Here is a 15,910-nt window from a genome sequence, read left to right on the forward strand (position 1 = left end):
ATGACGATGGAGCGGGCGAGCGAGGCGGAAGGGGGGAGAGAAGGCGGTAGCGATCTAGGATGTTTTTGCATGAAGAACATAACGGACAGGAAGACGCTTCCCATCAGCCTCGTCTTGTAATTAGAAGCAGATGTGGTCGCTGAGGGTCGATACGTGCGTCTTATCTTCTCGCTGCCGCCGCCGCTACGCTCTGTGTGCGCTTCCAGAGATGTTCAGAGCTTGCGGCGGTTTCCTGGAACTGGAAAATGAGAGCTTTTTTTTTTTTTTTTTTTTTTTCCCTTCCCCCCCCCCCCCCCCCCCCTTTTGGCAGCTGAGCTGAAAGGCTAGCCACAGAGCCCCGGACTTGATTATATCCACATGAGTGCAAACATTTGTTTCTAATCCTTTTTATATAAGAAACTTCCAGCGGGGCCCGGATGAAAAAGCTCTCCAATCACCAAATGACACCTCTCACTTTGCACGTAAATACATTTTTATTATTATTATTATTATTATTTATTTTATACTGTATCACTTTTAATATCCACGGCATTTAAAGCTCTTCAAGCCCTTCAAAGCCCCAAAATCCAAAGAGGCCTCTTGTAAAAGTTCAGAAAGAACAACAATAAAAGATAATAAGTGGGTCTCTGGAACAAAACAAACAAAAAAAAAAGAACCATCTAGGCCAGGGGTCTCAAAAATGCACCAAATGTGGCCCGCAGGCCACTACTTTGAGGCCCCCGCCTTGATATGAAAGTATAATGTTAGTTTGATATGGATGCTGTATGGTATCATGTACCCAGAAAAAATGATTACGTTTGATTAATGTTCATGTTAAAGGTTAAATAACTGTTAATAGTTATCCTCCCTATCCGTGTGGAAGTGGTACGTTTTTGGCTATTTAAGTTTAAAGGAAATAACTTGGAGGCTACCGTTTAGGTCGCTAGCTCTCTAGTTTGCGAGTTAGCATGTGTCTCAAACCCTGCAGTTGCGCAATATGTTGTAAATAAAAAGAGTATAAATGTGAATATTATCAGAATAAAATCAAAATATTATGAGGATACAATACTAACAAAATAATAATAAATGATGTAATATAACAATAGGAATAGAAATAATTTATTAATTATTATTAATTTATTATTAATTATTATTATTAATTTTGAATTTAAGTAAATTAAAAATCAAAAATAAAAATTTTTAAATTAAAAAAATCTTTAAATTTTTTAAAGATTATTTTAAGGAAAGTTGAAATATTTGCATAAGTTCATCCTGATCTTTTACATACAAAGATTAAGTTTAAGATTAAGTTTTAAGTTTAAAGGTTAAATAACTGTTAATAGTTATCCTCCCGATCCGTGTGGAAGTGGTAAGTTTTTGACTTTTTTAAGGTTAAAGGAAATAACTTGAAGGCTACCGTTTAGGTCGCTAGCTCTCTAGTTTGCGAGTTAGCATGTGTCTCAAGACCCTGCAGTTGCGCAATATGTTGTAAATAAAAAGAGTATAAATGTGACTCTTTCTTGTGTTTCAGGTGTACCGCTTACACAATTTTATACTAATGTATAACCCGCAAGGCATGCTGGGTAACTTACTGTTAGATCACATAAGCACTGACTGATTTATTCCAACTTTTATCTTTTAATCTCAAGGCATCACTTTGCTCCTTATAATTTCTGCTTTGACAGCCCCCCCCTTTTCTCGTATGACCCCCCCCCCCCCCTCAGGGGAGAGGTAACACATCCCAGGCCACCGCCGCCGTCTCCGGGGAACCAAGCATCTAATGGAAAGCTGGCGTCTGGCCTCATACTGTAAATACCGAACAATTTATGGACGGCACCGAGCCGGGGGGGTCGAAGTAGGAGGAGGGGGGGGGGCGGAGTTGTGCAGGGAGGAAGAGAGAGGCCACAAAGTGAGATTATGAAGATGGTTCTCTTATTCAGGCTAAAGGTTCTCCTCTCCTGACTGATTGATTAGCTAGTACCAGCTAGTCTCCATCGGTGCTAATGTTGATCCAAAATGGCAGGAGAACGTCAACGTCAAGCGAGGACGACGGGTTGGGGGGGGGGGGGGGTGCGGTGTGTGTCATAAATAGGCATTTTTAAGGGTGTATCACATACTTGCATTTTTTTATTTTCCTAATGTATATATTTGAAAAATATTCATTACATATTTTTTTAAATATAATTATTAGTTATAATTATTTTTATATTTATTATATATGTATTAAATATTATATATTATTATATTAATTAATATATTATTATATTATATTTATTATATATTATTATTAATTATCATTTATTATATATGTATTAATTAATATATATTATTATATCATATTTATTATATATATATATATGTGCCCTGTGATTGGCTGGCCACCGGTCCAGGGTGTACCCCGCCTCTCGCCCGAAGACAGCTGGGATAGGCTCCAGCACCCCCCTTGTGAGGATAAGCGGTCGAAAATGTATGAATGAATACATATTAATTATATATATTAATTAATATACATATTATATTATATTATATATGTTAATTAATATATAATAAATATAATAATAATTATATAATATTTGTATTTTTAAAAATAATTTAATGAATATTTTATTATATTTATTTATTTAATATTTATTATATTTTATAGATTGTATTTTATTATTATATTATATGTATTATATATATAAAAATTAATATATAATATAATATTATTTTTTAATATAATCACTATTTCAACATAGATATGTAATAATGTATTCATAAGCAGAATATTCTCATTGTAAGAGCATAGAAAACCTGTTCACGACCTTCTCAATGCGCTTATATAGCATTGTTAGAGCTCTCTAGACATGAAGTAACACCCCTATAGTTACCTTTACACTTCTATTACATAACACAGTAGACATAAATAAGACATAATATAGACCAATACATGCTAACATTGGAACTTGTTCCTTTTTTACTTTTTTATTGCATCAATGTAACATTACTTGAAAATGCTTCTTTTGGCAAAAAAAATATTATTTTTGACTAATACGACGTATTCAGCCACAAAACAGCATAATTTATTGACATATTTTTGCAAAATGTGTCTTAATGAGCACCAAAATGTCCCCTCACTCGTTAGCTGTGCTTTATTGGGGAAAACTCGTCTTTACGTTTTTTCCTAAACGTAACCTTTTATGTCCGTTCTTGTTTGTTTTTCGTGGCATTGGAAACAGATAACGTTCCCGTATTTTCCATCTGTCCAACAGGTGGAAAATATTAAAAAGCCGTTTTGCCAGGAGCATTTCTCTAATGTTTTTTCCACGAGTGGAAAAGTGTTTTTGGCAGGTGAACACGGAACGGAGCACACCACCATGCCATGTTCAAGGACCTGTTTCGAAAAAGCAATTTGGGGGGGGCTTCAAGATGGGGAATGTGGAGATTTGTTGTGATGGAGCGTTGTAGAGGACCATGTTGGCCCGCTCCCCTGGTCTCTGACACGCTCTCATAACTCAAGCGGAATTTGCAGTTCCTCGCGTCCTTCCAGTTATTCTTTTCATATTCCAAACGGCCGGGTCAATGTGGAACAACTTAACGTTCTTTTATGTTTTTCTTTTTCTATCATTCGCTGATCTGATTTGGATGAGAACTTTGCTGACCTCAGCATGCAGGCGTCATCTTCTCGTCTTCGTCGTCTTCTGTTGTGGATCTGCAGGACGGCCTTTTCACTTTTTTTACCTCCTAAACGTTTTTGATGTGTTTTTAATGTCAATGTTTTTCTCTAACCTTTATTTTGTATTTTATAAACTCTTTGGGTGCTGACCCACTTTTATTAATGATCATAATTTGTAGTTTATTGTCATTTTTATTATATAATGTTATAATATATACGCAGAATAATATATTATTAATATATTAATTATTATTAACTACAATAATAATTAATAATTAATTATTATAATTAATAATTATAATTATTATTATATTATGTTTGTATTATTTTACTCTATAATTGTTTTTTAACTTATTTTCTTTTATTAGAAATAAATTATTATTATTATTATAAATAAGTGCACATTGTAAATAGTTTGCATTATCTTAATAAAATATTAATTACATAATTCATAAATATATATGATATTACGACACTAAAATTATTATTGTCATTTTTATTATATTATTTTATAATATAATATACAAGCAGAATAATATATAATTAATACATTAAAAATAAAAATGTATTATTAATTATCCTAATTAATAATTATTATTATTATATTATGTTTGTATTATTTTACTCTAATTGTTTTTTTTAACTTATTTTCTTTTATTATAAACAAATTGTTATTAATATTATTATTATTATATATAAATGCACATTGTAAATAGTTTGCATTATCTTAATAAAATATTAATTACATAATTCATAAATATATATATAATATTACTACACTAAAATAATTATCTAATTATTTCATTTATGATTGTAATAATATCTAATTATTATGGCTATGTTATTATAATTATCAGGATGATGTTTGTATTGTTTTACTCTATAATTGTATAATATCCATAATAATCACAATAATTATATCATATTTTTTAAATATTTTATTTTTTACTTATTTTCTTTTATTAGAAATAAATTATTATTATTATTATTATACAATATACACACACCTATAAACATCATAAACCATTTAAAGATTCTTTGTTATATACTTATACAATAAAAATGCTATAATAATAACCATAATAATTAACTATATATTTAAATATATATAATACAGTATTATATTTTAAATGTAATTTGAAGTTATATTTTTTAAATGCAGTTGTTGGATTACATAACATAAACTTATCCTCACACTCATCCACCATCTTTTACATGTTTTCATTCCTACTTTCTCATGCACTCCAGACCATTATTGAATGAAAATAATATTTTTAGTGCAGTATAACAAATGAACAAATGAACAGAAATTAGTTTTGCCTTAAAAGGCAGCAGCTGTACCATTACAGTACTGTGTGCTGGCAACCGACGCCATCTTCTTTTTTTCTGACTCAGTACGGGGATGGGCATTCTTTGCGCATTCGCTGAGAATGCGCCCCCTTCTTTCACACGACACTGATGCATAATTTGCCAAATAATTGGTGCGCAGGTGCGCTGGACAGACGTGGGCGGGATGGAGGAAGTGAAGCTGAAACTGAAGCAGGCGGTGGAGTGGCCCCTGAGGCACCCCGACGCCTTCACCCGCATGGGCATCCAACCACCCAAAGGAGTCCTGCTGTACGGACCGCCGGGCTGCTCCAAGACCATGATCGCCAAGGCTCTGGCCAACGAGAGCGGACTCAACTTCCTAGCCATCAAAGTACGTCTTACATTCGGAATCGAATCAATAACGTTGATCCACCATGAAGGGTTGCTATTCTACTCCTACGCTGTCCGACGTGTCCGTCATCAGCTGCCCCGATGACCCGGAGGGGAAGTCTCAGTGCCCCACTTCCTCTGCCGAGAGCTTCCTTGTTTGACCTTTGACCCCGAGTTTGTCCATTCTCATTCATCACCCACCCCACTTTCAGCCAACACCCCCGCCCCTCCCACTGCCACGGCATCCTCGCTGCATTCAGGCATGACAGAGATGGATGAGCCGCATTGTGGACCATTTCTCAAAGGAGCGGAAATGCTAATGCTAATGCTACACCTACACTGACAACATTGCATTTCTTGTTTATTAGGGATGTTATTACTATTACAAACATAGGGAATGTACAAAGGACTGGTTTTACGACCCATAATGGGGACAGTTTGACACTGGAACAGACTATTTCTATTACTATTATTACTATTATTCATTGATGGAAATGGTCTTAATGGTGAAAAGGCTCATCAATTTTTGTTTCCTCTCCCAAAAAACACACTCATAGGTATTATGTACACACACACACACACACACACACACACACACACACACACACACACACACACACACACACACACACACACGTTCTTGGCGTCAAAAGCAGGGACGAATGAGTCAGCCCGCACACTTACTGCCGCAGACAAGGAGGCTGCGACTTAAGTGTCCTCTCCTCTCCGTCAGCTCAGAGGTGTTGAAAGGTGGACTTCACAGGGAGGAAGTCCCCCCCCCCACTCTACCCCACCGTGGGGGCTAAGTGGATGTTTATCTGCAAGCAAGAGGTGGAAAAGTCCAAGAGACTTTTAGCGCTGGGGAGGGCGTGGGTGGAATCCATCGGAATGAAATCAAATGATGGCAGGAAAACGCAATAATCCCGAGAAAACAACAAACATCCCAGGAAGCTTTTAGCTAAGAGCCGTTCGCCTCAATAAATTTCCCGAACGACTCAATTATGGATGAAGTTTGAGGTTCTAAGACTCAGAAAATGTGATTACAGCCCAGAAATGACAACCGAGAATTCCCATGTCCTTAAAGTAACCAACATGATGATGAGAATCTTAAAAAAAAAAAAAAAAAAAAAAAAATCTCCTAATATTACTGTGGTGGTCCAAATTGAATTGTGGCGGGCCACCACAGCAAATAACACACATAATGTAGTATTCTGTGAAAATAAACATGTAGCTGACTACTGTTTCGTTCTTGCAGGGGCCGGAATTACTCAGCAAGTATGTTGGCGAGTCGGAAAGAGCCGTGAGAGAGGTAAGTCCTTATTTATGAATAATATGTATTTATCTATAAATGATATTTTCTACTACAATTTTTTTGGTGCATGGGTGTCCAAACTTTTTTTTCCAGAAAATTATATTTGATGTTTTGTAAAGCAGCAAGTGGATTTACGAATTTAGATGTGATATAAATTTCAAGAATAAAATGCATCTCAGCTTTTGGTCATATTAGCGAAAAATCCTATTATTAATATCAATTTCACTTTGTGTTTTTTTCCTAATTTTTGCTGTTTTTTTTTTAACATTTTTTTTCCAAATAATTAAACTTTTATTCTTAAATCTTCATATTTTTTTTACAATATTTTCCTTTATCCTCCAATCTCATTTTACAAAAATTACAACTGTTTCTTATGATATTACGATTTAGAAATTATTTTTTTCTTTTATCTTTCAACTCAATGCTCGCCAAATAATCAGTTTTTTCATCATTTAATATTTCAGCATTTTTTTGATTTATTTTTATTTTATTTATTTATTTTTTTTTCTATTTTTTTCTAACTATTTCAACTTTTGTCTTGTAAATTCTCATCTAGTAATTATGACTTTATTACCATAATATTTTGACTTTATTCTCATAACATAGTACATTTTTTGTATTCATAATTTTCCAAAATTAACTTTAAAAAAAATAATATTATAATAATATGACTTTTTTTAAAGAAAATATTTTCTTTAATAATATAACACTATTCTACTAAATTGACATTATTTTTCGTCATAATATTATGGCGTTATTCTTGTAAAATTTTTACTTTTTCTTGTTGGGTTACAACTTTTTTTCTGAATTTTTTTCTGTTTATTTTTTAAAATTTTTGTGGTTTTTTTTTTTTTAGTTTTCTCATTAACTTACATATTGGGATTGTCCCACAGGCCAATAAACAAACCGGGCCGCACTTTGAACACCCCCGGTGTCTTGCGTACCACTTGTCCGCATCGACCTTCCGTTGTCCTCGTATTATTTTTAGTGATTTTGTCACCGCCATTTGCGCCAAGACGCACTTCATGACGTCGTCGAATGCTGCATTTCCTGTTTATGCACGGCGGCAGCTTACGAGCTATTTTAAAGGTCTGTCCTGTTTCCCTCCCCCTCATTGTTGCGGCCGCTGGCAGGTGTTTCGGAAGGCGAGAGCCGTCGCTCCGTCCGTCGTCTTCTTCGACGAGATCGACGCCCTCGCCGGCGAGAGAGGAAGGTACGCATCAGGACGAAGACGTAGTCCACACGTCTGAGTCAGCTACTGTTCTTTGTCCGGCGATGACAAACGCGCGGCTCACTCACGAATGCGCAAACATCCCAAAAAAACGACACTGCGGTTGCTACGGTGACGGCTGTGGCCTTTAGCTTCCCTTTGCACACAGAGGACAGGCTTGTCCGGAGGCGCTTTAATGGGATGGCACGGGGGAACATCTGTGGCTTAAAGGAAGTAGGATGGCGTGGGGGTGGGGGTGGGGGTGGGGGGGGTTGAGTGGACAGAGGACACGGACCGGAGACGCACAAACACTTCATTGTGTCCTTCCCTGGCAGATGGGGGGAGGACAAATATGCAGCATGCTTCCTGGTTGCCTCATGGATGTGAGTGGTGCCTTCAGGAAGCCGTTGAAATACGTCACCATCGTAGCTTCCTTCACGCTGCTGCTCATGCAAGCGTAAAAATAAGTTCACTTCTGTTAAGAAAAAAACACTAAATGTTGAGCGTTGGAAGATATCACACTATAATTACTTGTTTTTCTTGAAATGTATTAATATCACTATTTTTATTGCTGAATGCATAATTATTATTATTGGTAGTCATAAGAAGAAATAAAACAAAATCATTATCTTATAATCTGAATAATAGTATGCATATTATTATCATTCATCATTAATAATAATAATTATTAATAAGAATAATAATTATTAGTTGTAGCAGTCGTATTAATTATAATAAAAATAATTATTATTATCAATCATGGACCAAAGTATTATATTAATAATAATAATAATTGTTATTAATTAATAATAATTAATAATTAATAATATAATAATGATTATAATAATATGTATTATTATTATCATGAATACTAATGATAAATTCACGATTATAAATATTAAGAAGAAATAAATTGTGATCATTATCTTATAATCTGAATAATATGCATATTATTATCATTCATAATAACAATAACAATTATTATTAGTAGTAGTATTAATTATAATAATAATAAATAATAATGATGATTATTATTAGTAGTATTAATTATAATAATAATAAATAATAATGATTATTATTATTATTAGTAGTAGTATTATAATTATTTATAATTATTGAAACAATTATTATTATAAATATATGATACTAATACTACTACTACTAATAATAACAATTAGTATTATATTATCAATCCTGGACCAAAGTATTTGTATTATTATTATTATTATTATTATATAATATATATTATATTATATAATAATAATTATATATATTAATATATTATATTATACTATATTAATATATATATATTAATTATATTATATTATATAATAATTATTATTATTATTAGTATTATTATCATTAATAATCATTATAAATTCATGATTATAAATAAATGCACATTGTAAATAGTTTGCATTATCTTTATAAAATATTAATGACATAATTCATAAATATATATAATATTACTGCAATAAAAATAACTTGTGATTGTAATAATATATAATAATTATAATAATATATAATAATTATTATTATATCTAATTATTATGGCCATGTTATTATAATTATCAGGATGAAGTGTGTGTTTTTCCACATCACTGATGACGCCGACAACCGCTTATGTTGATGTGAGTCAGCCGGTTGGAGGGCTGTCGACCTAAACGGGATCCACCGTGCAGAACATCAACTGGACGTGCGCTTGGTTCCTCTACAGGGATTATTTATTAGCGTGCACGTCCCGCTACGTTTAATCAATGAAGTGGCTTATGCAGTACCCCCCCCCCCCACCTCCAGTTTGGAACACTCGGGAGTTGGAAGTTGTTGGAAGAGTTGGAAGAGTTTCAAAGATTCATATTTTAATAGCAAATCAAAAAACCTGCAAAGCATGCTAGGTAACTGTCTGTTTGGGGGATTCCCAGCATGCCTTGCGGGTAATGCATGTGTATAAAATACATTATTTTGCATGTATATTAGTGTGTCAGCATCAAAAAGCCTTAGTGCAAGCGGTACTTGTCCCATCCAGGGATTGTTATCGGAGCGGTTGCTTTCCTTGCTCAAGAGCACTCCATCACATCCTCACGCCATCCGTCTTGCGCCAATCACTTCATTTATTTTGCCCCCTAAGTCTCCCATCAGCCGCGGTTGGCTCATTCCAACATTGTCCATCACTCTCCGGCAGCTCCTCGGCATCGGGCGGCGTGGGCGACAGGGTGCTGGCGCAACTCCTGACAGAGATGGACGGCATCGAACAGCTCCGCAACGTCACCGTGCTCGCCGCCACCAACCGTCCGGGCTTGATCGATAAGGTAAACAGATGCCGGTTCTCTTTTCTCATCCGCTTCCTGTCGTCCTTTGGTCCATGATTGATCAGGCGAGGAGAGGAGAGGGGGGGGGGGGTGTCGTCTTCTCGCCTGCCCCGTTATTCATGATTGATGAGGTCAAAGGTGACTCTCCTCCGTCTTGCTTCTTGCACTCTCCCCTCCGATGCTGTCACTGCTTTGTTTGCCGCCGATAAATACGACAACACATTTAGTATTCTCTTCACACGTCGTCCTCATCGGCCTTTCAGGGGCCCGAAAGAGTGCAAAATAAATTAATAACACAACGAGATAAAATACTAGATTCATAGTTTAGGCTTATGTAATTCTGCTACTGCTATTTCATTATTATTAATTATTTTCTTAAATATTTTTAATGTTTTTTTTTTTTGTTTTTTTTACTTAGCAATGTTTTTTATACAAGGGATATACCGATAATTATTGGCCTGATATCAGCAGAAAAATCGGTATCAGATTTTTTTCTAGTTCATGAAAACCGATGATATGTCATGTTACACGTATCGGTATCGATATTAGTGATATCGCTATCGGAAATTGAGAGTCGGACAATATCAGTTTTCTGCAAAAAAAACAATGTCGGACATCCTTACTTGATACCATTTCAGATATGGGAAAAAATAACCCAGAATTCAATATTAATTTATATAAATTTTATATTAATATAACATATTAAAATATATTAAATTAATTTATTTATATTAATTTTAATTAAAAATTAATATATTTAGATGAATATATATTTATATTTAAATGTGTTTTGCACCAATAAAAGTGCAAAAAGAAAGTGAAAATAACCCAGAATTCAATATTAATTTTATATTAATATAATATATTAAAATATATTAAATTAATTAATTTATATTAATTAATTGTAATGAAAAATTAATATATTTATATTAATATATATTTATATTTTTGTGTGTTTTGCGCCAATAAAAGTGCAAAAAGAAAGTGAAAATAGCCCAGAATTCAATATTATTTTATATTACTTTTATATTAATATAATATATTAAAATATATTAAATAAATTTATTTATATGAATTAATTTGAATTACAAATTAATATATTTATATTAATATATATTTATATTTTAGTGTGTTTTGCACCAATAAAAGTGCAAAAAGAAAGTGAAAATAACCCAGAATTCAATATTAATTCATACTAATTTTATATTAATATAATATATTAAAATATATTAAATTAATTTATTTATATTAATTAATTTGAATTGCAAATTAATATATTTATATTAATATATATTTATATTTTAGTGTGTTTTGCACCAATAAAAGTGCATAAAGAAAGTGAAAATAACCCATAATTCAATATTAATTTTATATTAATATAACATATTAAAATAATTTATTTATATTAATTAATTTTAATTAAAAGTTAAGATATTTATATTATTTATACTAATATATATTTATATTTTAGTGGGTTTTGCACCAATAAAAGCATTATAAAAAGTTGTGAAAATTAAAATAAATAAAATAAAAATGATTTTGATTGGGGATATGAGGCGGCATGGTTCAGGTGCTCGCCCCCCCCCCCCCCCCCCCCAACCTAGAGGTACTGGGTTTGATCCTCCGTCATGTGACCATGTAAGATGGCATGATAGCATTTGGTGGAAGCTGCTCCACACCTCACTGACTTCATCATGGAGATAATCACTGAGCAGCATCTTGATTGAGTCGCTCTAAGATGATTAGTGGACTCCATCTTGTCACTGGTGACCTTTTGAGGAGGAACATCTTTACCTCTCAGCCCCGTCCACCTTCTGTTTCCTCCCCTTTTATCTCTTCCTGCCGCCCGTCCACAAATAAAGCTTTCTTTGCTCCCTTATCCGAGTATCTTCTGCCTAATGATGCTTCCTGAGTGCTGATCAAAGGAGGAGTCTGGACCTTCTCAGAAGGACGCAGGAAGGAGAATGTGCTCCTGCTCCTCCGGTCTTTTGGCTACAAGCCTTGAGAAATGCATCAATGATGATGCAAAACAGAGCCAACACAGTCTAAATAGGAGCAAAGGCCGGGGCTGCATGAGTGCTGCCAGCAATGGGGGAGCTGTGGTTCAACAGGAAGTGTCTGGTCATCAAACACACTTTGATGGATACAGTGGCAATGTTGTCAAAACTAGCAAATGTATTTTTGATCCTTTTGGTGAATAATAACAGTCAAGCTTGAGGGTGGTAGCGTGTATGAGTGCTGCTGGTACTGAAAGTTTTGGTTCACTGAGGGGAAAGAAAAAAAATCCAACAAGCACTGTGATACTATTGAGCAGAAACTGGGTTGCAGTCAAGCACGGTGGTGGTACCATGCATGAGTGCTGCCAGAACTTGGGAGCTGTAGTTTATTGAGGGCAATGATGAGTTACAGCATACAGATGATAGCTTTACTACAGCTGACATTGTGTAGCAGAATTTGGGTTGTGGTCAAGCATGATGATGGTAGCATGCACGAGTGCTGCCAACACTACGAAAAAATGTGGTTCATTGAGGGGAACGAATAATTCCATAATGTACTATGACATTGTGAGCAGAAACTGGGCTACAGTCAACCATGGTAATGGTAGCATGCACGAGTGCTGCCAACACTGCGGAAAAAATGTGGTTCATTGAGGGGAATGAATAATTCCAGAATGGACTATGACATTGTGAGCAGAATCTGGGTTACAGTCAACCATGGTGATGGTAGCATGCACGAGTGCTGCCAACACTGCGGAAAAAAATGTGGTTCATTGAGGGGAATGAACAATTCCATAATGTACTATGACATTGTGAGCAGAAACTGGGTTACAGTCAACCATGGTAATGGTAGCATGCACGAGTGCTGCCAACACTATGAAAAAATTGGTTAATTGAGGGGAACGAATAATTCTATAATGCACTATGAGCAGAAACTGGGTTACAGTCAACCGTAGTGATGGTAGCATGCACGAGTGCTGCCAACACTACGAAAAAATTTGGTTAATTGAGGGAAACGAATAATTCTGTAATGCACTATGAGCAGAAACTGGGTTACAGTCAACCATAGTGATGGTATCATGCACGAGTGCTGCCAACACCACAAAAAAATTGGTTAATTGAGGGGAACGAATAATTCTATAATGCACTATGAGCAGAAACTGGGTTACAGTCAACCATAGTGATGGTATCATGCACGAGTGCTGCCAACACCACAAAAAAATTGGTTAATTGAGGGGAACGAATAATTCTATAATGCACTATGAGCAGAAACTGGGTTACAGTCAACCATAGTGATGGTAGCATGCACGAGTGCTGCCAACACTACGAAAAAAATTGGTTAATTGAGGGGAACGAATAGTTCTATAATGCACTATGAACAGAAACTGGGTTACAGTCAACCATAGTGATGGTATCATGCACGAGTGCTGCCAACACTGCGGAAAAAATGCGGTTCATTGAGGGGAACAAAGAATTCCATAATGTACTGTGACATTGTAAGCAGAAACTGCGTTGCAGTGGTGGTAGAATGCACGAGTGCTGCCGACACCACTAAAAAAAATGAGGATTCCAACATGCACCTTGACATTATGGTTCATAAACCGGTCCGCATGCCAGTTTCCCAGCACGAGAAGTATCCCAAAAACACCTTAACAGTTCTCTTCAGTGAAGGCACTCGTGCACCATGGTTGACTCCAAGCTGTACACTGACTACTCCATAGAATGTGCTTTATTTATGTGTAAGAATATGTAAGAAGCAGCATGATTCGCTATTTTGAGGGTGGGGGTGGGGGGGGGGGGGGTGGATGGGGGGGTGTCAAGCCTTGCCCTGCCTGGCTTGGACAGATGGGAAGCCCCCCCTCCTCCCCCATGCATCCCTCCACAAGTGGGCCTCTCTCAGGAAGTGGTCTCCCGGGCAGCTGAGAAATCACATTACCCCCCCCCCCCAACTGAGTTGAGTGTATTCCTTATGTGGGGTGTGGGGGGGGGGGCTTTCAGTCACACTGTTGGAGTGGAAAACTGTCCACAGTGAAGATCTTTATAAAATGTCAAGACGCATCCCTACCTTGACCAAACCGGACCTGGGGGGGGTTCGGGGGGGGGGGGGTTCCGGGGGGGTCGCGACGAGATGAATTAACACTCGGGGTGTCAATGCGCTTTTTGTTAGCTGTTGGTGTGTCGAGAGGAAGACCCCCTGGGGGGCTCAGCTGGTGGACGCTCTCAGTGGGGGGGGGGCAATCGGAAAAGGAAAGGAAGTGGGGAGAGTGCTTTGACTTTGACGTCACTCAGCCGTCCCTGCAGGGGGGGGGGGTGCTTTAGTGGATTATTTTCATGATGATTCATGCTAACATTATTAGCATAATTATTTAGATTTTTAAATCAATGTAACACTGTTCACTATTTTGATGATATTTTGTATTATTTTCAGTGGCCCTTGAACGCACCGTTGTTGTGTATGGCTCTATCATGCATACTCAACGTTGTCTCATTTTCCTGGCTTCCTCCTCACTCTCGTGACGAACTGTATGGGGGGGGGGACTCGAGCGTCATCCGTGGACGCCATGACTAACGCGGCTCAATCACATCCCTTTAAGACACCGTGCAAGAACATCACGTTCCTTGTGAGAGATAAAACACATATGAAAGCTGCACTCCACTGTTGGCGTGACGTTGGGCTGGGGATGAGGCGTGTGGAAGCGTCGCTGCTGTTGTGTGGCGTGTGGCGTGTGGCGTGTGGCGTGGAAAAGCAACGCCATTTTCATTCGGGGGCTTGAACCCAGACTTGAACCCATATTTATTCAATGATTATGGACTAAATATAATTGTGTAGGCCTGAAGACGTGCACGATCGCAGGGTGGCATCGTGACAACACAACAGTTGCCATGGAGACGCCTGTGATCGAGTCCAAGCAAATAATAGCTATAAAATGACGCCAAAATGGCGCCCGGATGTCTGCATTGAGCACAATGTGCATGCATAGAAATGTGAGCTTTCCCTTCATTTTTTGCACATTTTTTCATCAATATTTAAAAATAACCCACCAAAATTAAGAACCACTCCCCCAGAATGTACTCCTTTATCATTTATTCTACCTTTTTTTGAAGAATTACTAAACCATGTAACCTTATTTGTAAAGCACTGTATCGCCCTGATATGCTGCAGTGCTGCTTCTGACCAGCAGAGGGTGCCAAAATTGACTTGGATCACTTCCACTGTATTTTACACGTAAAATCCCTCACAGTAATCTAAAAATTAATGCAAACTTGCCTCCGTCATTATTAAAAGCTTTTATTTAATTATAACCTTTGATTATAAACTTTGATCTCTTGGCTCAAAGCCATTTTTTTTTCCTTTTTCTCTGATCTGATTGGCAAGCATTATTAAAAGCTGGCCGCAATTCAACTTTAGCACATGTGGACTGTCAAACAGGAGGAGTCAATAAAGGTGCAAGTGCTTCATTACGACTTATTTACATCCCCCCCCCCCCACCCGCCCCCAAGCCAGCCAGTGTGGATGTTGCTAATTGCAATCACCGTCAAATTCCGCCGAGTGTAATTAGTGGGCAGCTCAGTAAATATGCAATCATTAGCAAAATGGGGGCTTTTCCTCCCTTTTTGCATTGAAAGTACACTCCAGTGATTGCTTGTATGTGGTGGTGGGGGTGGTGGAGGGGGGGGGCTTTTCCTCCATTTTCATCGTTGGTCATTTGTAAGTCACCTCGACAGCCACCTTTCCTACCCTGCAGCCAT

The 15,910-nt window shown here is 36.5% G+C and overlaps 1 protein-coding gene across 1 annotated transcript in view; it reads left to right on the top strand.

The window, feature by feature from the left end:
* afg2a (AAA ATPase AFG2A) overlaps window positions 1-15,910 on the top strand; it is a 103,995-nt gene that overhangs the window by 23,246 nt on the left and 64,839 nt on the right. Inside the window, exons 12-15 of the mRNA XM_058052798.2 lie at window positions 5,124-5,333; window positions 6,588-6,641; window positions 7,778-7,857; window positions 10,037-10,163. Coding sequence (XP_057908781.2) covers window positions 5,124-5,333; window positions 6,588-6,641; window positions 7,778-7,857; window positions 10,037-10,163 — 471 coding nt within the window. The remainder of the gene's footprint in view (window positions 1-5,123; window positions 5,334-6,587; window positions 6,642-7,777; window positions 7,858-10,036; window positions 10,164-15,910) is intronic.

Source organism: Doryrhamphus excisus, linkage group LG23 (genome assembly GCF_037039965.1).
Source record: "Doryrhamphus excisus strain RoL-2023G ecotype Guam linkage group LG23, RoL_Dexc_Guam_v1.1, whole genome shotgun sequence".
NCBI lineage: Eukaryota > Metazoa > Chordata > Actinopteri > Syngnathiformes > Syngnathidae > Doryrhamphus > Doryrhamphus excisus.